At 39.4% G+C, this 24,935-nt stretch overlaps 1 protein-coding gene across 4 annotated transcripts in view; it reads right to left on the reverse strand.

The window, feature by feature from the left end:
- Window positions 1-24,935, reverse strand: part of LOC136695461 (neuronal PAS domain-containing protein 3) — a 257,450-nt gene that overhangs the window by 23,623 nt on the left and 208,892 nt on the right. For all 4 annotated transcript variants that reach the window (XM_066669573.1, XM_066669565.1, XM_066669590.1 and 1 more), the window contains one exon: window positions 21,691-21,868. In XM_066669573.1, the coding sequence (XP_066525670.1) occupies window positions 21,691-21,868 (178 nt within the window). The remainder of the gene's footprint in view (window positions 1-21,690; window positions 21,869-24,935) is intronic.

Here is a 24,935-nt window from a genome sequence, read left to right on the forward strand (position 1 = left end):
GCTTTTCTATGGAGATTATATGATGAAAAACTAGAAAGCTTTGTTAGTTGGTGCACTTTAATGTAGATGAATTCACTAATTATAAGGGGCTGTCTGCAAATAATTGGACATATAGTGTGTACACAGCCTTCAAACTACTTTTGCTAGGACATGAGTGTGACTCTTTACTAATATGTCTGAACATAATCATTACAGTGACATCTCTCACAGTTTTAATGGAACAACAAAATCAAACCCAGCAATGAATTTTGTATTGATGTACCAGAGCTGGTAGGTACTTTTGCACACTGGTTGTTATAATGCTGCAGCTACAAAGCACACAGCAGAAGAAAAGAACCTGCGGTTATATGCCTGACAGGAGTCTTTCTGTGTCATCATTACAGACGTCATCTATGAGATTAAGGAAATGTCCTGTGTGTGCTGTTACAGTAGAGGTAATACAAAAGTCTACACATCTGAGTCTGTTCGTGAGAGCAAATGTGTATGTGTGTGATTTACTAGCGGTTTCATTTATTCATCTATTCGTGTAGATATTAGAAAACACTATCAAATACCACCAACAAAAAGGAAATTCTACTTGAATTCATTACACTCCTTCAGCTTACTAAATGTGAGTGAGTGAGCTGCTTCACATATACAAAAGAAACTGGAAGTAACTATACAACCATATATTTAACCATAGAAGGACCCTTTTTTTGGCTACTTAAATGAATCTTTTAACGGATGGCTGAACATGAGTTTTTTTTTTTTGTTATTTAAGCCACTTAAAGTCTTTTCCTGGAACTGTGTATCCAAGCCTAGAACCATTTAAGAGCCTTTATGAATAACCTATTTTGTATATTTTTAATTATATTTTGGATTTATTTTACTAACTTTGTATCACTGAATTAATCATTATCTGGACTTAAACATGACGTTACTGATTGTAAACAAAAAAAACAACAAAAATTCAAATGTTTCCTCACCATTTACTAGATCTCCAGTATGTTTGCGCACTCAAAACTAGTTTAATGTGTTTACCAAGCCCCAGTGTCTGTAAATGAGTGAAAAAACAGATGGTCTCAGTCCAGTATGCTAGGCTTTAAAACCTTTATCCTCCTCTGGTATGCTGTTGGACCCTGAAAATTCTCCACTCTCTCTCTGCTGTTCATCCTTTCCTTCTTCATTCTCTCTCTCTCTCTCTCTCTCTCTCCCTCTCTTCTTTTTTTAAGGGCATCTGAAGGTGTTTTAGACAACAGAGAGAACTCCAAACGTCCAGAATATCTACAAATCTAAACAACTCGTGTAACAAATGAGTTTCTGTGGTAATTCAAACAGTGAATAAAAATTTACCGGCAAGTTAAACTTCAGCCACCTACCAACCACTGTGTTTTTTTCCCTTAAACACACTGTTCCACCTTAAAAAACAAACAAACACATTCTGAATGTAAACAATCAGAGAAAACTGTATTTCCCCACAAACATAGATGTTCCCTTTAAGTTGAATTTGGCACTAATTCGCTCATGCCCACACCATAAATAGATCTGAAAAGCTCATTATTTCTATTAAAGGAGGAAAATTCAGCCATGTTTGTGAATGTAATTAAGAAAAAAAAAGCTTGGCTTTAACTTAATTCTTCTGCAACACACCAATCTGCTGCAGGAATCCGCTTCTCATAAAAAAAACCAACAATATCTGAGATGACATTTTAAAGGCGGGGATATCATTTGTGTGAAAGCTTGGCAATTTATGGTTCTGAAGGCTCTAGAATTAATTTTCTTGATGAAACCTTTGGGAATAGATGTCTCTGGGAGTAAATGATGAGATTTTAAAAGTATTACTCTCCATGTTGTCCATCAATTAAAGTCTGGCAGGCCACAATGTCCCCTCTCTCTTTGTCTCTCTCTCTCTCTCTCTCTCTCTCTCTCTCTCTCTCTCTCTCTCTCTCTAATGGTCTCTTACACACAACACTGCACCCAGCCCACACACACAAACTGCCCACTCGGCCTTATGACTTATAGGCACAGAGAAAGCTGCTGTGTTCCAGCTAATATTCCTCAATTTACATTTATATAAATATTAACACCAATCCAGCAATTCGGTTGTTTAACGCACAGATAAATCATGACTGCGGGCACAGTGTACATACACATGCTGGTTTTTCTGCCATCTCAAACCAGAGGAAGTGTGTGTTCTGGCCCTTTCTGATGAATGAGGGCATGGCTGTGTAAATTATTGATGGCGTATAATGCACACCGCTCAGTGCTAATTGCGAGTCACTGCTGACTCTGGACTGAGAGCTATGGAAATTTTATTAGTGCAGGTACTGACCAGGAGCAGTGTGCTGTTTATAGTCTAATGAAGTTTCTCAATGAATTATAGGCTGAAGATATATGTTCAAATTAAACAAAGATCCCTCCGTGCGTTAACTGTGTACACTAGATGTGTATAATACACTGTGGTGAACTAGAACTTCAGTCATGGGATTCTAGTCGTATATAAAATTTAACCTTGATTTTTTTGAAAGCTTGAAAAAGACACTAGAGGAAGATTCTACCAAGCGTATTAACATAGACATCATGGAGAGAAAAAAGCCTGATGGGATTATTTGAGAATTTCAAGCTATGATGACTATGTTAATAACTAGTACAAAGATTTTTTTTGTTTTTAATATATCCTACTTGAAAGGTCTAAAAGACTTGATTGTTAGTACAGGAATACAGTATAAGCAAAAATGGAAATAAATAAGATTTCAGAGAGTGTTTTAAATCATATCAAACACACACACACATACACACAAACACACACATAAACAAACCCCCCAGCAGACTCCCAAGAGACCTCTCTGCAACCATTGTATCTTTAGGTATGTGTGTAATGTCTCTGTTTCCATAGCAACCATGCTTTGACATCCAGTACAATGTGGCGGACATGTACTCACACAATGTCACAGTATTGCTCTGCTAAAGAGGCAGGGCATAAACACTCCAGCAAAAACTCTAGAGCCTTACAGCACACTTCAGATTGACGTGACCTGATTTTAAACAATATCTGTCAGAAATCTACACAGATATTTCAACTAAATACTTAAAGAATTACTGCATTTAATATTCCACATGTCACATCTTCTTACTTCTACTTTCTACATCTTTAGCGTATGACAAAACATATTTGCATTTCCTCTGATCTGCTAATGTTTAAGAAACATCAGCAATAAAGAGAATAATAATAAGGTCTTTCTCTGAAATGTTACAGAATTATACACAAATATGTAAACCACACGTCTAATTAAAATGAGAGCTATCGAAATGTGAGAAGCCTGTGCTGCTGAAAGAGAGGCTTGAAAAGAACGTTTTCAATAGCAGTGAAGATCTCATGGAAAACAGACAGCCCCCTGAGTCAGCATGCCAAGGTGTAATTGCAGCCTCTGATGAAGCCGTGCATTTGCTGCTAAACGCTAGCATGAAGCGCTGCTGATAACCATAAACACGGGATATCAATTAGCTGCTGTTAACACTGCTTTAATTAGTCCCTCGTCTGGAAAAGTAAAGCAATAATCAAATTTGGGGTTGTAAATGAATTTGAAAGTGCTCTAATTGTAGCGCTCTTTTCTTCTCGAATCAAGGCGTACACATTTAGATTTATTTGTTGCTCGTTTTACATTAGTCTGCAAGCGTCTATCAAAATGGTTTCAGGGTCATGTTTACTTAGGTTAATGGTGCCCATGAATTTTCACCAATTTGAGCACAGAACAGACTTCAGCTGAAAGGGATCTGTTTTTAGAACCCAAGAGGGATCAGGCTGCCACAGAGAGTTCTTACAAACACTGTAACATTAACATTGAATTACAGGCTGTCGAACACGACAGCAGATATCTATTATCCTAAAGCAGGGAGAAAGTGCACGCGCAGCAATCTTCAGAGAGATCAGTCACATTACAGTTTGATGTTATTATGACAGCCAGAGGCAAGGCAAACTTGTGCGCTGACAACGTTATTGACACAGACAAAGTGAACGCTCTCTGTGGCTTGTCACCCACCATAAAGCCTTGATGGGAGTGGAAGAAAAAAAGGTGAATATCAATGAAAAGCTAAGCTAACACTGTCCCTCTGTTTGGATTAGTTGGGAAAAGAGATCACCCAATGTACATATACAGGCCTAAATCAACCTTTCATCAAAACGGCTGCACTGGGTGTTCCCGAATGGACTGTTGGATCAGGTGGTCATCAATGAAGGTCACACTCTCTCTCTCTCGTAGGACATTCGGGGCCATGTAGGGCTGTTCTGAATGTTCTGTAAATGACCACTGCTGCAAAGATTTGAAAGGGATGGTCTTGGAGCAGAAGTGCTGGTCAGATAACCCTCTGGCCTGGTCACATCTTCATCCTGTCCACCTCTGAAAGAAGTGCAGGCCTGCTGGACTCATCCATTATTAATATGGTAATAGGGGTGTGCCAGTGACAAGTTGGGCAGTTTTTATCAGTGTAGGGTCATGGCAGCCCCTGAGTGCTGATGGCAGTTTGGCCAGCTTCTCTAGAGTGTAGTCAACAGCCTTTCTGTTTGGTCGTATGAACCGCATGTAACAAAGCCAGCAAAAGTGTTAAATTAATGCTTAGGTTTGATCTGAATTCCAGAACTCTGTTCACAAAGCAATATTTTCATATTTTGCAAAAATCCTGGAACTGGGACTGTGATGTGTTGTGATTGTGATCGTGTGTTGGTGAGGGTTAAGTTTTTTTTTCTCACAGATATTTTTCTGGGTACTTTGTATCTGTTTATCTTACATCTCCCCTTATCACACAATACTACCATGCTACATTATGCATTATGTGCATACCCATTGTTTTCCTCTCCAAAGAATTTAAAGTGCTTTGAATGTACATTATATACATAATACAAGTGAAATTTCATTTAATGATACAGTCACTTTACAAATGGTGTAGTGTTGAGTATTTGCACACATTCAGAATGGAGAACTAATTTCTTTTTTTTTCTTTCAATCTAGTAACTTTAAAAAGCTAAGCTATTATGTTTGTTTGTTCAAAAAAGATTGATACAAAAACATCTGAGAATTTTCAGTTTTGTGAGAAAATATGCTTTACATAAGAATATTAAATTAGGTTAAATACTAAAACAGCAGATATTATTCATTTTCAGATGAAGTAAAGATACACCTCAGCTTAATGTAGATATACTTCAGCTTAATATGGTGAAGCAGTGTGTGTGTTTTACTTTGTGTGTGTGTGTGTTATTAGGCAGTGGTTGGATTGGGGCTGAGCATGTGGACTGGACACTGCAGTAATAACACTTGTCACAGTGCTGACTCTACGCTAAAATAATGAGTACTGAACACAGGGGAGAGGCTGCCATACCACCTCACCCAGTGCGCTAATCCAGCCTGGATCATCAGTGCAGTTACACCTCTGTCTAACATCCATTTTACACATGCTTTTGTTGAAATGATTATGAGGGGTCCAAGTACTCATACTGAAGCCATGTTGGTTTTGTTCTTATCCAGTAAAGCATGATGAGCAGCACAGAACCTTTCCAGACAGGAAACCTGACATTAATTTAATTTTATGGATTGCAAACTGTCCTTGCAAAACAATCTAAATCATGCAGCAAATTACACTAATCACATCTATTGGTCTGCACATAGATACCTCGAATAAATGCACAAAATGGATTAAAAAAAAAAATTAAAAGATGCCCTCCATTGAAAATCTGATTTTTAGCTTTGTTAGCATGTCCTTGTGATTTATTTTTTACATAATGGCAGATGTGTCATGAGCAAATTTTCTGAGTATTTCTATTTTGAAAGTGCAGTGTTATGTTGTCATAAGCCTAATGAACCAATCCTGTCAGCTCACAGTTCGGAGCTTTCCAAGTAAGCCTTAATGTAGGTGAGCAGCAGAGGGGTGGGTTGAGATAAAGGTGGGTATTAATCATATAGTTATAGATCCACGTAATGCCAGAGTGATCCCATATATGTGAATAGAGCTGGTAATTTCTGGAGGAATCACAGTGAATTAATGCTGTGCCTCCTGCACACGCTACATAGGCGCTGTCTCATTCCTGAACCACATGGAACATTTCCAGGGGCAAGAACTTATCTGATATAGAAAATCTGGCTGTACGGTGCACGTGTGGAAGGTAGGGCTGGACAATAATTCAATATCAATAAATATCGCAATATAAAATGTTTCAACAAGAATGCTATGATTTTTATGATTTTCAGTATTTCAATATATTATTTACAGCATATGTCAGTGACTGACGTTCATTACAGGTCACCGTCATCAGTCAATTGCACTCAACTTTATCGTATTTTCTGCAATTAAGAATTTTATTGTGATATAAATTTTGCCCATATTGTCCAGGTCTAGTGGAAGGGGAAATCTGGAAAATGTCCAGACCTCATTCTCTGATCTTGAACAATTTCCAGAGTTCAAATGTGAAAATGGTAACAAAGGTCATGGTTTACTGGTATGGACAATAAATTTCCCAGCAATATCATATAGAAACACCAATTTAATTTAAAGGTGTAATACTGTTACTCTAATAATGTGAGTGAAGACACTCTAGGTCAGTATTGACTGAATGAGGGGTATTCACTGAACACTATGATTTTCACATAATGTGCTTCCCATTTCATGAAATTTGACCTCTAGACCTTGCAAAAATGAATACATGTCAAAAATGCTTTGATCATTTGACTGAAGAAATTAAATTATGCCATTTAAATTTAGTTTGCTATATGTGAAATACTTACACCTTTATATTTTTAGTTAAATTGTTTAGGTTTTAAATAATTTCTTTGTGCTGTGAAGTCAACAGCCGGTTACAAGGATATTGTGTTCAAAACAAATATTTCTAATATTTTTTATAGATAGAAGGCAGCATAAAACATTTATCTTGGCTTGTGTTTTACCCAAAAATGTCAAGAAAGGTTTCAACATAAACTGAAACAGATGATTTTCACTTCTAATGGGAGGGTGCATTAGAGCGACCTGTTAATGACTCAAATAGAAACTAATGATACAAGAGCCGTGTTTAGTGTTACAGGCTAAGGATAAGGATAGACAATATACTGGAAGCAATATACCCTATTAATATCAACAAAGTATTACTGTCATCTAGGAAACTGTAATGAACCTTTTACACTTCTCACCTACCAAGCTTTAGCAAGAGCAGAGTCCATGACCAGAAAAGGTCAGACAGCTACAGAAAGGAAAAAAGACACTGAAGTGCAACATGGAAATGCACTTATAAATCAAGTGCTTCTAATGGCATTCTAATTCAGGAGAGAGCCCTCAAAGCAGGTTGATAGAATTTGGCATGTCATTTTAGCCTTACATTCTACCCCTCCAGTCCTCTCCCTTAAGCAGGTTAAAAGAAAGAGTGAGTGTGTGTGTGTGTGTGTGTGTGTGTGTATGGAGAGAGAGAGAGAGGAAAGAAGAAGAATGAGTGATTAAAGGAAAGACTACAGAAACAAAATATGGCAAAACATGGAGGAAGTGAGTGAGAGAGAGAGACAGAGAGAGAGAGAGAGAGAGAGAGAGAGAGAGAGAGAGGAAAGAAGGAGAATGAGTGATTAAAGGAAAATATATAGAAACAAAATATGGCAAAACATGGAGGAAGTGAGTGAGAGAGAGAGAGAGAGAGAGAGAGGAAAGAAGAAGAATGAGTGATTAAAGGAAAGAATACAGAAACAAAATATGGAGAGAGAGAGAGAGAGAGAGAGAGAGAGAGAGAGAGAGAGAGAGAGAGACCCTACAGTGGAGTTTCAGAGAGGTTGCAGCTGGCTGCTTTACGCTGAAATGTTCAAGCATGACTGACCCATTTCATCAGGTCTGTCAAAGCCTTGCACTGATACATGTTGACAACATTTAATCTTAAAAATTGAAAGAAATGAATTAATATGCAAATTCCATCAGCTTTGTAATAAAAATGTCCTTGACAAAACAGAGAACAGCACCCCAGAGGAGCAGTGTGAATTATCCCAGCTCCGCTGTTCCTCAAGTCAGTCTGAGGTACACAAGTCCACCAGGAAATCAGCGTGGATCTGACTTGGAAATAATTATGATGGAGGAACAAAACACTAGCAGGTTGAATAAATGGAACAACATGGGAAAAGGCCTGGTCCTCTTTGTTATTCACTTTGAATTAATAGGATTAGTTTGAGATCCATATACACTTAAAATCAACACCTTCCTATCAATGTGCACAGAGTGAGAGGGGGGAAGGGGTGCGGTTAAAGAAAGCGTGTGTCAATGTGTGTGTGTGTTGCATGCATACCATTACAAATTCAAGCGTAGTGGGACACTACAGGGAAAAGCAGAGAGGTTTTCTCATTCTTCACGAGACGGAGCAATTCTGCAGGGACAGAATCTTACAAGACAAAGATTACCCATACAAAAGGAGCAGGTGGCTACAAGCAGCTCTCCGGTGGAATTAGCTGAACTATGGGGCCTAATTATCTGTGGAAAGAGTACGGTGAGGAGAGAAACTTCTCTGTTTGAAGGACAAATGATTAATTAAAAAGAACAGCTCACCTCCATTTTGATCTTTGGACAAAACGGGGCACATGCAAATCCCAATGCTACCTTAGTCCAGCACACTAATAACAGTCACACAGCATATATGATGACCACTAGCTAATGGCTAGAGACCAAAACAACACCTTCTGTTCACTTGTATTCATTTTTAACCAGGCTAGTTAACATAAGACCCCATCAAATTATTTTTTAAATTTCTTAAAAGAAAAAAAAATCTAGAATAGTGAGTAGTGGGCCATTATATGTATATGTAAGCAATATATATATATATATATATATATATATATATATATGTGTGTGTGTGTGTGTGTTTGTGTATATGTATATATGTACATGTGTATAAAGAAGAAGAAGGCTTTTTTTCATTACGTAATACCATGCACTGGAGTATATTATAGTAAAAAAAAAACCTAGCAACCTAACCTAACTGATAAAAAAAAGGAATGACTTCATAAAGGTATTAACGAAGGATGATAGATATGTAAGGAATATGTATTGCATTTATTGATAAAGGAAACAGTCCAGGTTTCCAAAGAAGAGCGAGCGCTTACTTTCATTTTATCACAAGACTGCTTAATTTTTTTTTCAGTTCCTTTAAAACCTTTATCCTCCTCTGGTATGCTGTTGGACCCTGAAAATTCTCCACTCTCTCTCTGCTGTTCATCCCTTCCTTCTTCATTCTCTCTCTCTCTCTCTCTCTCTCTCTCTCTCCTTCCTTGCAGCCATCCCTGAAAGATCAGAGCAGAGTGTAAAATAATGAAAAATGTGCAATCCTTGTGGGACACTGCTTGTGCACATCCACCTCCGCCCAGGCATTCATCACTCGCCAGGTATTGTCAGTGAAAGTTTAATTGCATAAACACTCAGTAACTGTCCTGTCATATTTCTTGTCAGCCTGGATTCTCTCTCTGGGCTCACTATCGCACAAAACTATAATTGAATTGCTACCGAATCGCACCGGAGCCAAGGGGAGGAGAGGCTTTATGAATAGAATTTGTTTCCTATCAGCAGGTCTGACAAATTGTCACGAGGAAAAGCAGGCCAGATAATTTCCCCGTTTATTGGGCAAAGACCTGTTAGCTGTTAGCCCTTATCTCGCCTGTGTTATAAGACCCAGTTAAACAAAAGTGTATAAATATGAAATTTGGCAACAAAAGCAATTGCGTACAAAAGACGCAAATAAGTCCATTATTTGCGGCCGGGTGCTGATCTGAGAGATGAGACATGAGTGGAGAGGCTGCTGGAGGAGAAGGAGGAAGGGGATATTGCAGGAGGGCCATGTGAATAAGAGCTTCACAAACGTGCTGACCTGGGCCTGCCAGACAGGCAACACTGAATTATAATACAGAGCAGCACTCCAACCAACAAACGGTTCTTTACAGACACAAACCTGCAGTGCTGTGCTATGCTAGACGGAGTGAGAGGATATCACAGGAGAACTGCACACTTTGCCAAGAATATTGTGTCTAAAGGAGGCACAAACCCTTTAAGGAAGTAAAAAGATTTAAAATGTGGCTTTTGTTTTATATGTCTGTGGTTCTCTTTTATATTAATCTTATTTTATTTTTAATTTTAAATATATTTATAAATTCATATATTTTATTTAGGTTTTTCTCCCAACATCCTGAAACAGAAATGACACAAACAGGTATGTACATCACATATTAAACCCTTTTTGATTATTACTCAGATTAAACAAGACAATAACGATTGTTTACCCATTCTTTGTTCTGACTGTGCTTCCACACTCTAAAGCTTCACACTGTGTTTAACAATAAACAAAGCCTTTGTGCATCATTTATACCATTATAGAAGACATAGTAGGACACAGCTGACATCTCAATGTGCCAAAGTGGACATCCATTGCCTTCAACTGCTCTGGCAGCAGATTAACACAAGTTTAAGGAGCCATTGCCGAATGATCATTTTTGGTTTTTGGGACACATTACTCTGTATTAAAAAGAACAGCAAACCAGCTGATTAAACACCTCACCATTGGTGTCAATGGTGAAAACACAAAATGTGTTTTCTAACTGGTCTTCAGTATTTAATGAGAACTGTTAGAACACAACAGTAACTGGCTGTATGCTTCTGATACAGACAGTGATATAAATTCTGGAGTATTCCTTTAAAGTATTCATTAAACTGGCACGTGTTACCCACGTACGGAAATAGCATCACATAGCAGACATATAGCTGCCACCTCGCACACCATATCCTTCACAGTGACACATAAATAAAAGCTATTTAACCCCTCAAATTGGAAAACAAACCTCTGTCCCAGAAACAAATCTGGCCTTCTAACACAAATACTTGAGACACTGACCAGAAATAAAAACCATGAACAAAGGGCCAATGATGTATTACAGCCAGTAAAAAGCTCAATAAAAATCAGCTCCATGCACATAAAGCGCCAAGTTTCTTTGAGCTCCGTTTAAAGCGCCTCACCATGCTGAAAACGGCCTTTTCCCTTTTCCTGTGTGAACGAGAGCGCCAGCTTTACTCAGACACTTTCCCACCACGCTGCTCACACTGCTCTCTCTGCCTGGGAACCAGGGCCTAATACGCCATGCCTACTCCACTTCTGCCGATAAAAAGCCCTTTCTGACAACCTTATCAGCCAAATAAGCTTAAATAAAACTGGCTTCTAATAGTCTGGAGACCGCTTGATCCCGCCTTTGTCTTTGGAAGCTCTGAAGCCTTCCTCCTCTAGTGATCTTGTACTTTCCCCGTGACAGAATTTTCAATCTTTTTAGGCCGGCTAAGCTGTCATTAGTTTCTGTGTTCCTCTCAGAGGATTGTTTAGCGAGTGTTTCTGTATGGTTTGATACTGGGCGGCTCAGAGCGTGGGACTGGAGGGTGAAAGGCGCAGGCGCTTGAAAAGCTCGATAAAGTCGTTCTTAAACGGTGGAGATGAGAGGCAGCCAGCTTCCCTTTAATGTGCAGGCAAGTGACACCTCAGCCTTTATAAACAGATAAATAACCGTCCCCCGTGGTGTATAAGCCGTCAAATGCCTCTTCTTGTGTTGTTTAATTCTCACTTGCACACCCACTCATAGAAACAAGTGGAAACATTCTGTCAAAAGTGCAATTTCTTAAGTTTATTACATTAAATAATTCCATATTTGTATTCATAAGTTGAGTTTGAGATTTTTTGGGCAATAGTTGCAGCATTTATAAAGACAGAACTTAATTTTTGGCCTTTGCTAATATCAAAAAGAGACCGAATGTAGATATAATTTCTAATTAATTCATAAACATAAGCATGGCATGTAAGTATAATACTTAATAAAAAAGCAACTCCAGACATCTGAGCGTTGTGTAATCTCAGGCACATAAGTAAAATATACAATCTTATGTAATTATATCAACAGCAAAAGGTTTTTATGACTCTCTTAAACACCTGCAGTGTTTTCGAATACCATTACTGGGCTTTACTCAGAGTGATTCCAGAACGCCCCACTGAGCATGAAATATGAGCTCTGCCAAACCATTTTGCTCAAAAATGCAGGTTTGTTCTGTGTAAGGGTTTAGAAGATAACCGCGTAAACATTTTCTATGCTGCGAAGGACATAAACTACCAAAACACTCCATCACAGCCTAACCTCCATGTGAAAGGTGGCCAGGATTGATGGGCATTTCTTAAATCAAGTTATGCTTTCACAAGAGCCTTAATTTAAGGCTAAACTTAGGGCTTGGGATAAATGAACACATCAGATGATTAAAACCATTTGTCTTAGCGAAGAGGCTAGGCCTTTATTTATGGAGGCTAGATCATCAGCACGCCCAACACCGTGCCCTGACAGAGAATCTATCCAGCAGAAGCGATAGGTACTTTCATAATTACTGAGTAACTTATGACTTTTCTCCCTGTCTGCACAAAATTAACAAGCATTATGACTTTACTTTAGCAGGACTGTTACAGAGAGTTGAATTATGATGGAGACTGAGGGGCTCACTAGGGGAAAATTACACAAACACAACATGCAGGACAAGTTATGGTTTTCACGCACAGGCAAAGCTTCACTGACAGACTTTAATTAAACCAGGGTTAATAGACCAGAGGGTTGATGTTATTCACTACTATTACATATCTGGATTATTTTATATTAAAGATATAATGTCTAGACCTTTTTTACTGAATACCTAACCATGTGTTTACATTATATCTATATTTAAATGAAATGTGGGATCTGTATTGATAGCAATTCAATTCCGAAAGTAGGTTTGAAGTTTTTCAACAATTTATGCAGGATTATACTGACTAGTACATACAAGATAGAACATCTGTGTAGATAATTTTAAATAATCATAGCCTAAATACACACCCCTGGTACTATTAAAGTGTACAACTCTGTCACAGTAGCAGAAACTGCTTGGCCATGTTGAGAGTGTCTTATTTTTAAATTACTCTATTATTTTTAGATTTTTCAAAAAATAGTATTATTCATGGTTTAGTCAATCATAGCTAAATTGGTCCTCAAACCTTTATGTACATTATTTAATTTTGAACCATGTGACCTATTTTTCAGCAGTCACTAAATACGGTCACTTTCAAAGCAAAACTCGGACAAATTCATTTTTCATAAGAAAGAAGATATATTTTTCATTTCCAGTGTAATTGAAAGTAACAAGAATTTATTCTGAACCAAACCATACATCTGCCATGTATTATACAGTGTAAAGTACAGCTAATATTCTCACATACTGTCAAAACTCAAACCACCCACTCAGGCAGTGTGTAAAACCCCACAAAATAATATGTACATTATGTATCTAAGGTAAGAAAATTATGTGAGGACCCACATATGGACTCTCAGGGCTTATGGTGTAAAATCAAGGATCTTGTGGGTAATCACTTAAATAACTCACAAGGTAAAACAAATCCGGCTCCAACAGGGATTTTTAGTGCATGTGTGCTGATGCTGTGTTATACATAGCATGATGAGACATTTGGCCTCAAACATAACAAAGCAAAGGAAGCCGTTTTCCTCCCCTCCAGCCTGGGCCTTGTTTCCAGCAGCAGGCTGGGGTTAGAGGAGAGCTGGGCTCCTGCCTCATCCTGAGGGATTCTCCTCAGCAATAAAGAAGTGTGGAGTGGGCTCAGAGCAGCCGCTCTCTCGCAGCTCATCTCTGCTCTGAGAATAGTAGAAATCCCCTCTGCCATCTGTGATTGCAAACTGCCAGCAGAAAAAAAAATCAAGCCTCAAATCCCCAAATCTGTGTGGCAGTCATGTCTGGTGTAATAAATGATATCAGAAAACAAATGTATACATTTTTGCTGAGGAGGATGGCAGGCGTTTGCCGGCCTCCATTAGCATTTCCATTAGAAACAGAGGAGAGGGATGCTGCTCGGCTGAGTTTAGCAGGTGGGGGCTGTAGATGAGCAGAGCGGCCAGCCCAGCAGATACTGATGTTTATTTAATTGAACACACTCCTTGCCTGACAGGAAGGCAGATGGACAAAAGGATCAGATTTGCATTCTTAATCAAAACGAGACGTGATCAAGAATAAATGAAAGCAATGTTGTTTCATACAAACAAATGAAGATAACGTATCTGCAGCCATGTTACAATGACAAAACTCCCCATCAAACAAGGAATATTCCTTCTACCTTACACTTGGAAACACATTTTTGGACATCATTCTACATGGATCAGAGCCAATGAATGCACTCCAATATACCCCTGCACCACTCTTTTCCTTTCAGATATGGCCACTTCATGGTCTGTAGCACCTGAATGAGAAGGTACTATGTAACCTACAGACTTCAGGGATGAGGAGAGCTGAGAGGATGAGGCCACTTGTCTTTCCTCCTTTTAGTGACCTTCTCTATTGCTAGTGGAAAAATTTACTCCCAGAAAGACTAATGCATGACGATATTCCTGAACATGTCAAGGTCAATGTTCCCAAATATCTGTTGTCTACCAAACTTTTTAAAAATAAATGACTGCTCTTTGCGTGGGTTTCCTCCGGGTGCTCCGGTTTCCTCCCACAGTCCAAAAACACACGTTGGTAGGTGGATTGGCGACTCAAAAGTGTCCGTAGGTGTGAGTGTGTGAGTGTGTGTGCTGCCCTGTGAAGGACTGGTGCCCCCTCCAGGGTGTATTCCCGCCTTGCGCCCAGTGATTCCAGGTAGGCTCTGGACCCACCGTGACCCTGAATTGGATAAGCACTTACAGATAATGGATGGATGGACTGCTCTTTGCATTATAGAAACAGTTCCAAATTACTTCTTTATGTTCATATTAAAGATGCTTATTCTTTATGATTTTGAATAAGTTGAATGTAATTTATTATCAGGTTTAATCACTAAATTTTGCCTGTACTAGCTATACTTGCTTGAATTCACATAAATAAAGAAACACGGAAAAAGGAAGGGAGAAAAGGTTTGAATTTGTGAATTAGTGATTCGGACCCAGTTAAGTGACAACACTTTTCTGAAGTACTCTCAAGCCTGTATCATTGTACAATGACAGTTTCTTATGCAGTGCCATCTGATGGCTCAAAGGTCACACTCATTCAACACTGGCATCCTGCCTTCCCCTACACGGACTGGCATATCGCCAGATTTCCTGAAGCATTTTACAATATTAACTATGGTGTATGAAAACAGACAAAATACTTGGCAACCTTGCATTGAAAAATGTTCCATTTGAATGATTTGATAACTCTCTCATGAAGTTTTGCGCACAGTGATGAGCAACAAATTTGTAACTCTTAAAACCAGTGTGACATAAGTTTTCACTCTAATTTTGTCCCTTCCTCAACCTTTTTGAAGCATGTTGCAGGCATTCATTTTAAAATGAGTTTATATTTACAAACCTCAAAGTGTAAGGTCAAGGTGTTTCATTAAAACACTGGAAAATTGATGTAATTTTTGTCATATAAATAATGTTTAGAATAATAAAAATAACGCTCAGGGGTTTTAAAAAATCATGCATTCTTGCTTTTAGAAATGGCATTTAAAAAAATATCTGGAACCTTTCTGGAAGTGAGGGTTGTATTCATGATGAATCTATTCGTAACTTCCAATATCCAGCAGAAAATTACTTCCTGTTGTCTGTAATGACTCCCTGACTGTAGATACACTTGACAACGAAACATGCAGCTACACACACACCCCCCCACCCCCCCACACACAAACCTACCCACACACACATGGTGTACTCAAAGCGAGCTGAGGCACTGGGGTCTGCTTGAGTGTGTGATGGATTGAAGAAATGTCAGATGAGTTTGAACGTGACCCTATTGGCTGGGTCAGTCTGAGCAAAATCAATACGTTTGAGCTGCAGACCTCTGTGGCTTCAGATTTCAATTAAAACTCCAGCAACAGTTTTGGTCATGTGATCATTTCTGACCACTTCATCCCAGCCACATGATAGAGTGCTCTGGGTCTGGACTGGTTATGTCAGTGTTTTTAGTGTGTGCTTGTGAATGATACGCACCGATGTATACCGTACAGTACAGTACTTTACAACAGCAGAGTAGAGTATTGTCTGACTGCATCTAACAGTTTTCTCAGTTTAGAAACACTGAACAATAACTGTACTTTAGTGTGTCCTAATCCTGTTTGTTAGCCATGAGCCACAATGTACATGATACAGTTAATGTGATATCACGAAGTATGATATAATACAATGCTTATTGTACTATAAAATAGAATAAATAGACAAAAACAAAAGTGCTACACAGGTTCTTTGAACGATTGCTTAGAAGGACCATTATTTCTCCAGAAAGAACCATATTTGTTTAAAAAATGTGGGAGTGTGAAGAAGGTTTAAAATTTTTAAAATCAAAATGGTTCTTTACCTGTTTAAACCGATCAGCAAAAATGGTTCTTTATGGAACCAAAAGTGGTTCTCCTAAGGCACTGGTCAAATAACATTTTGTAGCACCTTTATTTTTAAGAGTGTACATTTAGATACAATTCAGTTTTAGGTGAAGGTTTCAAAAAACCTGATCAAAATACATGTTTTGCTTTTTTTTCTAATCAACACCAGTCAGCACTTCCTCAGTAAGGAATAAACCTCTATATTTTATTTTTATAAACCACAAATCCCATAGATCTGAATTTAACATATTGGAAGAAATATATATAAAAAATATCTAATTTGCCATTACATTTGCACAGACTATTTCATAAATTAAACATTTAAAATACATATTTTCACAATTTTTGTATTATTAAGCAAACAGTAATTTTTAATATCTATCTATTTTCACTTAACAAAACATGTCATTTGTCCAGGGTCACCCAAAACGTTATAGTAACAGTATATGTTGTATTGTGATGATCTATTGCATATTAAGTGGTTAAATTGCTCATGGCTAATATAAACAACCTGTGGCTGTCTCTTTGCTGCTGGCAGATCTTAAACGGTGTGTGTGCCCATGACAAGCAGACCCTGCTGACAGGTGGATCAGACTAATGTCGGCTCTCTGTGGGCACTAATCCCATTATTTGTATTCTGGGAGAGTACAAATGGCTCCTTTGACCCCTGACTCCACTTCTCAAGGACACTCCTCCACTGGAGGTTAACACCTTCAGCATGGTGAGCGGGAATCACCAGGGAGATCCGCCGGCTACAGCCCACTTCTCCAGCCCCTGCCGACCCACAGAGACCAGACCAGGGACAATGACCTTTCCTGACTGCTGCTGCTGTCTGACTGGGCCACATGTGGAGTGGTCAAACTCGTAGTCTTTAGACACCCCTCACGCAGCCATTGGAAATGGTCCGTGTCAGAGTGGTGCTGAAGAAATTTGCGGAAGGAGAGATCAAGAATCTTCAGTTCAATACATATCTCCGGTCGCTAGCAACTTCATTTGTTTGTCAAACAGAACATCATACAGATGATAAATTCAAATATATTTCATGTCATTTTATTTTTGTCAGCTTAAATGCTTTTTGTAGTTTTAGTTTTACTACGCTGTGAAAAAGCCAGAGAGAACCCTTCAGGTCCAGTCATAGGAAGAAAAGCAGAAATTAAAATCCACTCTTGCTTCAGATGTGAAAACATCCACAAGTGTTTCTGTCCATCCTTCTACGCTCAGAAGAAGCTGTTTTGAGAAAAGAAAGTACACAAAAAATAAGTGGAAATCAGACCAGAAAAGTGCTTGTGTTCTAATAAAATGTGTGTGTAAAAGACTGCACTGTCTTCACACCAAGCTATAATCGTGAATGCTGAGAGTGTGAGAGGACATGAGTGTTGCTGGCTGACATGGGACAACTATGGCACTGCAGACACTACAGCTCACTGGCTATTAAAGAACAAGCAATGGTAGACACATGTGTCTCAGGCTGTGTTTGTGTGTGTGTGTAATTGTATGTGTTGGGTTTGTGGGTATTACATTGCTTTGACAGGCCCAGATTCAGGGGCCTAGTGGAAAAGAGCTCTATTTGCATTTCAAATGTCACACTCAGCAGCAGACACCTGTTAGAAGCTGGAGGAGGATGCACACAAATCAAAGGTCTAACCCTGTGGGAGAGTCAGGATCACCCTGTCCAAAGGCTAGCCCTGTTCCAGCGTCCAGGGATTCTGCAGCAGCCTAGCATCTAAACACCACCAGCCCCTGGACACACATCTACACTGCTTTCACACGCCATTTACTACATACAGCACTGCAGTGGGTTTTTTCCTTTTGCTGGATTCACACCCTTATTTTCCATCTCCAGGCTTTTATTATGTGGATTCACTTTCTTTATACATCATCTACACTGCCCACATCACTTCTGCTTTATAACATCTAAAGAGATGAAAACTAAATAAACCGAGCATTTAACAGAAAGGATTACAGTTATTACAGGAGCAGGAAGTTATTTCACTATTAAAATGTGACCAAACAATATGTTTGAGGGTGATTATTTATTATTTTTATTATATATATACTTTTCTGTATAAGACTTTGTATAGAAATGTGTTTTATACATTTCTTTGTAGTCCCTGAACAGACAAGTTTATATTCCAAGGTTCGGGTCATGCCTCATGAGATCTGGCAGGTTTGAGTAAGTTTAGTACAGAATCTCTGATACATCTGAGCCTCTAAATGTCATCATAATGGACTTCAATCATAATTTGAACAAGAATCATTAGTGACTAATAGCTTTTTTAACACAATGCACACAACAGCATGACTTAATAAAAGTCAAAGGTGCCCTTCATTTATTTAAATTCCAACCAATTTCAGGCCATTAAGTACAAATTATTTATTTTTCCAAAGGTATTGAAGAGAAAGTTAGATATAAGATGATGTTACTGTTAATGAATAAATTCATGAATAAATAAATGAATGAACAAACTGATTATTTGCTAGACTGAAAACTAGTCTCAAAAAAAGTTAGGGGGTATTGTGTTATTGTCTTATGGCAAATACATGTTGGAGGCTTTGGTTTCATTTTCTGTTTTATGCGTAAAAAAAAAAAAAACTTGTATGAAATGTATGTAATGATGATCTTTTGCACATTGAAGTGCTTCTAAATACATCTTTAAATCTTTGGCCAAAGCTGGCCTGGACCAAGCTTAAGTCAAATAAAATGACTAAGATTATTCACTGTCTTACTGAAACAGACACATATCAAACTGTTGCTGCGTATGTGAACTCAGTGAATAATAAAACAGCACAGAAAAATATCTGACTTTCCTTCTTTCGGCTTTGGGAGATGTGCTGCCAACTTGTTATTCTAAAACTTCAGGACAGATCTCAAGTACCACGAAACTAAAGAGAAATCAAATATACACAGAAGCAGCTTGAGCAGAAATGCCCTGACCTGTGTACGTTCCAAAGCAGCAAAATGGATGGTAATCAATACATTATTCCCTGGTGAGCCACCAGCCAGCCCAACAGGCGGAAAAGGATTGAAAGGGAAGTCGGCAGTAGCGCTCTTTTAAATCACACATAATCAGCCTTCAGTAGTGACTTTCCATAAAGTCTGCATTGACCATGCTTGCAGTGTTGGTTATGTATGAATAAAAATCATCTCTAAAGCCAGATTAAACATGTCTGGATCCAAACTCATTCGTATTTTATTTTACTTATGAAATAAAACTGATAAACTATCTGTGAATATGTACAACAAAAGCAGCAAATATGTTTTAGCAGCTCTCCTATGCTGAATTAAATTGGACATGATGTCACAGGCTTCGGCTGGCATTTCTGAATTGATCTTATTGCAAATGAAGCTGGCAGCATTCTCTTTTATTAATGCATCTACAAGCGCACAAACAGAGCTGACTTTCATCCTCATCAAAGGACTCCTGTTGACAAACATCGGGATTACAATCTTCAAGAAAAATATGGCTACGTTTACTGCTTTATTACGGACGTGGCGTGCCCTTGAGAGAGAAGATGGAAACGGAGTAGTGAAGGGGGGGTGGGGGTGGCAGCCCTTGTGTTTTGCAGTGGCAGATATTTAAAGAGGCTGCTGATAACACAATTAAGCTACGCAGGTAGAGCAGGGGTGACATCGTACATCGAGCACAAAGATGGAGGCGGCAAAAACACAGGACAAAATAGCCAAAGGGAGGTGACACGAGGTGAAAAAGCTGTTCCAGGTCTACCTTAGCTACTGCTTATGCTTTCCTTTGAAGCAAGAAGGGGCATGGGGGAGAGGAAGTGTTGGGTGCCCTTTGTCTGATTCTACAGCACATCCATAATGAGGCTCTGTGTACACAAATAAATCTCAATGTCAGAGACCCACCCTACTCCCCTCCTCTTTAAAGTGCTTTTCTCTCACTACCGCCAAGAAATTAACATTGGGAAGCACTTCTACACAGAACATAACCCCCTACACCAGACACACACACATGCACACAATCCCCATTCCACCAGTGTGAAATATCTGCTGGCAAAAAAGCCACGAAAAGGACAAAACCACAAATGTGGAACTTCAATTAATTTAAAGCCCCAATCAGCAAAGAATAAATCCTTGGCAGATCTAATTACTGAGGCTCTCCGAAGACCCGGGCCGAACAGCCAATCTCCCTTCTGTTTGAACAGCTTGATGAACTAAGGGACTGATGGATATCAAGTCATTTTGTTTAATTTATAAATGGATTTTCCCCTAATACTTAAATTATCATCAGTACAACACAATGAAAATGGGAACATTTGGAAGGCAAAGTCTATAACCGCCCTGAAAGGAATTCCAATGAGGAATGTCACCTCTTTTCATTTCTTCTATACAATTCCTCTAATTAAATTCTGGGCCAGAGTAAAGCCTGTGTTACAGTGCAGCCGGCACAGCTTTTCCCACTCGAGAATTTGGGGCAGAGTTGAAGACACTCATCAGGCGTATCATGTCAAACACACACACATACACACACACACACACTTCTGGCCAAGCCTTTTAAAAAGTCAGCTACTGGCCTTAATGCATGGCTTCACACAGATTTCAGAAAGCACAATCTCAGCCAAGGGACAGAGACACTCCAGATTTGAGAAGATTTGTTTGTTTTTATCGTCTCTGTTTTCTTTCCTTTTACAGCTTTTTTAATCAAATGTGATATATGACACACTCACGACGCAAGACAGTAGCTCAATTATAAGGCTCAATAATAATGGATGAAAGGATAAAAGCCTTTCAGCTGACGCAAAATTGTGAATTACATTTGTAACACTTACCGTGATCAGCTTACACTGAAACTCTTGACAAGTGAATTCAGCAGCACTAGTAAAACTGTCGGGAATATGAAAGGCTTGAATATTTATATATAGGCCGCATGGCCTAAAGCATGGTTTGACAAGCCTATTGAAAATCTGCAATCAACTTTTGCTCCACTATAATTCGCTCTTCAGACCAGTGTCTTGTAGTCATTTTATGTTTTGGTTTTTTCCCCAATGTCCTATATATTACTGCAGCTAGATACGAATTAAAGAAATGTAAACAAATCTTGTCACTCTTTACATTTTCAACAGCACTGTGCAGAGAAGCATAAAGATATAGTTCTAATTTTTATGTTCAATTACTCTGAGATTTGAACCACACACACATATACACACACACACACGCACACACACACACACACACACACACACACACACACACACACACACAGAAATAACACCTGCTTCACTTCTGTATTTGCACTTCAGATTCACCCAGAATAATTGTGCACCTAATCAGATAAAGATAACAGCAGTGGGGCTCTTACCTGGCTCTGGGGTTTCGGAGTGGGAGGAGGAGGAGGCGGAGCTTGCCCCATCCTCAGTCCCGCCCCCCTGAGACAGCAGTCCCCGGCCTGGAGGAAGCTTCATTCCCAGTTGCTCCGCCATCTCCACCTGATCACCCGGGTGAACATAATCAAACACACTGCTGCCCGTCAACTCCACCTGCACAGAGAGGGAGAGAGGGAGAGAGAGAGAGAGGGAGAGGGAGAGAGAGAGAGAGAGAGAGAGAGAGAGAGAGAGAGAGAGAGAGAGAGAGAGAGAGAGAGATTAGATGATGCAAGGAGAACCACTCTATTTGATCTATTTCTTCCAGCTTTTATATAAGCAATTACAGGACTAACCATCCCCTACTAACTTACAGCACAGTCTCACCCTTTGTATTGATAAATTGAACAAAAAAAACCCTTATCAAAATTGCAATGACAAAACATGTACAATGCACCCAAACCTACTGAATGTATCCAAAGCTATCAAAATGTCAACTATTTTAAATCTGTGTCACAAACAGTTGGAACTGATCAGGCCCTTGGTCCAAGTACCACTTGTTCAGTGTTCCGTTATTGTATTTTTGAAAAGACTTTAAGAGAGCTCATATAACCCTTTCTGTTTTCTCTTGAGAACACACACCAAACAAATCATGTCAGCCAAGCTACTGTGGGTCCTGAGCATGGCATATTAGGATTAGGAGCTTACAGTTGAAAGGAATACTGAAGGTAGAAGCAGTAAACAGGTGTAGTGGTGAGCGGAGGGAAAGGGTTTACTGTTGTTAATTAGGGATGACAAGTAGAAGCAGCAGGCAGTTAAAGCATCCCTGGCACTGGCATGGTCCTACATGTCTTAAATATCCCATTGTTCCATCTCTCAGCTCTTTCAATAGTGCTTGGCCCGCTCTGCATGGTGATCAGGTCTCAGTCTGCAGGGACGTTAGGATTACATGAGAATAATCCCTTTAACGTCCAATCCCTCAAAGCTATCAGGCCCTTCAGAAATGACTGTTTCAAGCTGAAACAATGTGCACCGAAAAGAAGGCATGGCAACTTAGAGTTGCGGCATGTGTGCCCAAGCACAGGAAATAGAGCTGGAAATACAACAACACAATATAGCATAATAAAAAAATCTTTAAGCTAATTATTGCCATTAAATGTGAATCAGGTCCTGAATATAAACAGTTTTAGACTAGAGAGCCTAAAGACAATTAACAGGACATTGTAATGTAAAACACAGTGTAGTGGAGTGCAAATACAGTAGACAGACTAGATGTTGCTGGGATGTTTTGCTGACCCCGTGGAAAGTGGGGAGTGAATGTGTGGAAGATTAAACATTTAAGAGAGCAGCTATGAGGGGGAGTTCCCTCTGTTCCCCCTCTCTCATCCCCTGCACACAGACACACACACACACACACCTGCTCAACACTCCTTACTGCCAGCACAATTCAAGTTTGTTGATATCCCATTTCCACTGGTTTGTCACAATATTAAATAAATTATTGATTAAAAGCTTATTTTGATATAAATAGTGAACAAGTACATATCCACACCCGCCCACCCACCCACACACACACACACACACACACACACACACACACACACACACACACACACACACACACACACACACAGATTTCCCACAGCAGCTCAAGGGAACATCAGCTGTGGATCTGCGGAGGAGACTGTGCTGAGGAGACTTCTGTCATTTTTGCTCTCTTGGAATGAGACCTCATTCCCCCAATCATTCCTCCAGTTGCAAATGGTAGTTGCGGTCCTTAAAGTCTTTTTTCTATAGTTTTAGAAGCTAAGGTCTACCTCTAGAGGGCTCTGAGAACTGGTGTGATGTGTTTAATTAATATGGGAAGAGTGTAAACAAAAGCCACCCCAAATCATCTGCAATGCTGTCTTTAGCAAACTGCAGGACTGCACAGGTCTCAATCAGCTTACATGCTCTGCCTCGCTTCATTCATCGTCTCACAGCACAACCCCTACTGCAACCGAAGAGGAGAGAAACCTGGCACTATATATATCTCACAGAACAGTTTTACTTTTTTTCTAGGCATCAAAGCATGAACATTATCACTAAGACATTCTGGATTTTTCTCTGGAAGGCTGGCATTTTCCCTGCATCCGATGAACGGGAGAGCTGCAGATTGAGGATTCTTTTTGAAGAACTGATGAGGTGGGGCCAGGATTTTTGTGTAGCTTACAAACGCTCAGAGCTCCATTCAAACAAAAGGCAGAGCGAGGACCCCTCAGAAAGAGGAGAGAGGCATTTTACAACTTGTTTAACCTTGAGAGCCAAACAGCAGCATGGATTATGACGATGGGAGGAATGATAGCGATTCAAATGAGTAATTGGATTAAAGTTGAATAATAAGAGAGATGACAGTGTGTCGGTGCGAGAATGACAGTGCACTGAATACATTACACCGAGTGCTTTAAAAAATCTATTTCGGAATGGAGATGAAATGCCAAAGCTATCTCTCTTTTCCAGGCCTGGCACGGACAAACCTTTTGTATCTATTATAATTCATGAACACGGCTCCGTCGACTATTTTAACTGTATTAGAATGAGCCCACTTTTCGACACAAGTGCTTCGACAAAGCACTCGTCCGGCTTCATTCGTGGTGATGAGGAGATGGAGGGGGAACAATGCTGGGGAAAATAATATCAGCGCTAATATTCATTGTGCAGTGGGCGGATGCGGTAAAGTACCAGTGTTGTGCGCTACAAGAGAGCAGCAGATTATACTCTGTGATTGCAGAAAGGACACTTGGATTACGGCTGGAGCTTTTGCATTGTAAATGAAGTGGATCTCGCTGGAGAAAGGGGCAAGGCCAGTGCCCTCAGCAACACGTTTATTCTGTAGAAGGTCACTCAATAAAAGCCACAACCCCCCACCTTCCTCCAGCTTATTAAGACTGACTGGCACGTATTAATGAAAACACCTGATTCTCCAAACATGAAGGGAGAGAGCGAGAGAGAGAGACTTTACGCTTGGCTTTAAAAAAAGGAGGCCCTTAATTAGCAGGGTTTCAGAAATGTCAGCTATCCGCTATTAACTGTTCTGCTCCATCAAAGCCATAATCCCTACTGTCAAATTTCATCACATGATAGACAGCTTCCTTCCTGTTTGCTTTTTCCCCCTCCTCTCTCCCTGCTTTCTCCATCCTTCTGTGGTTAATGACTGAGGCGATTTGGAGATAGCAGCCCCCCCTTTCATCCTCACCGTGTCTCG

This window comes from Hoplias malabaricus, chromosome 1 (assembly GCF_029633855.1).
Source record: "Hoplias malabaricus isolate fHopMal1 chromosome 1, fHopMal1.hap1, whole genome shotgun sequence".
Lineage (NCBI taxonomy): Eukaryota > Metazoa > Chordata > Actinopteri > Characiformes > Erythrinidae > Hoplias > Hoplias malabaricus.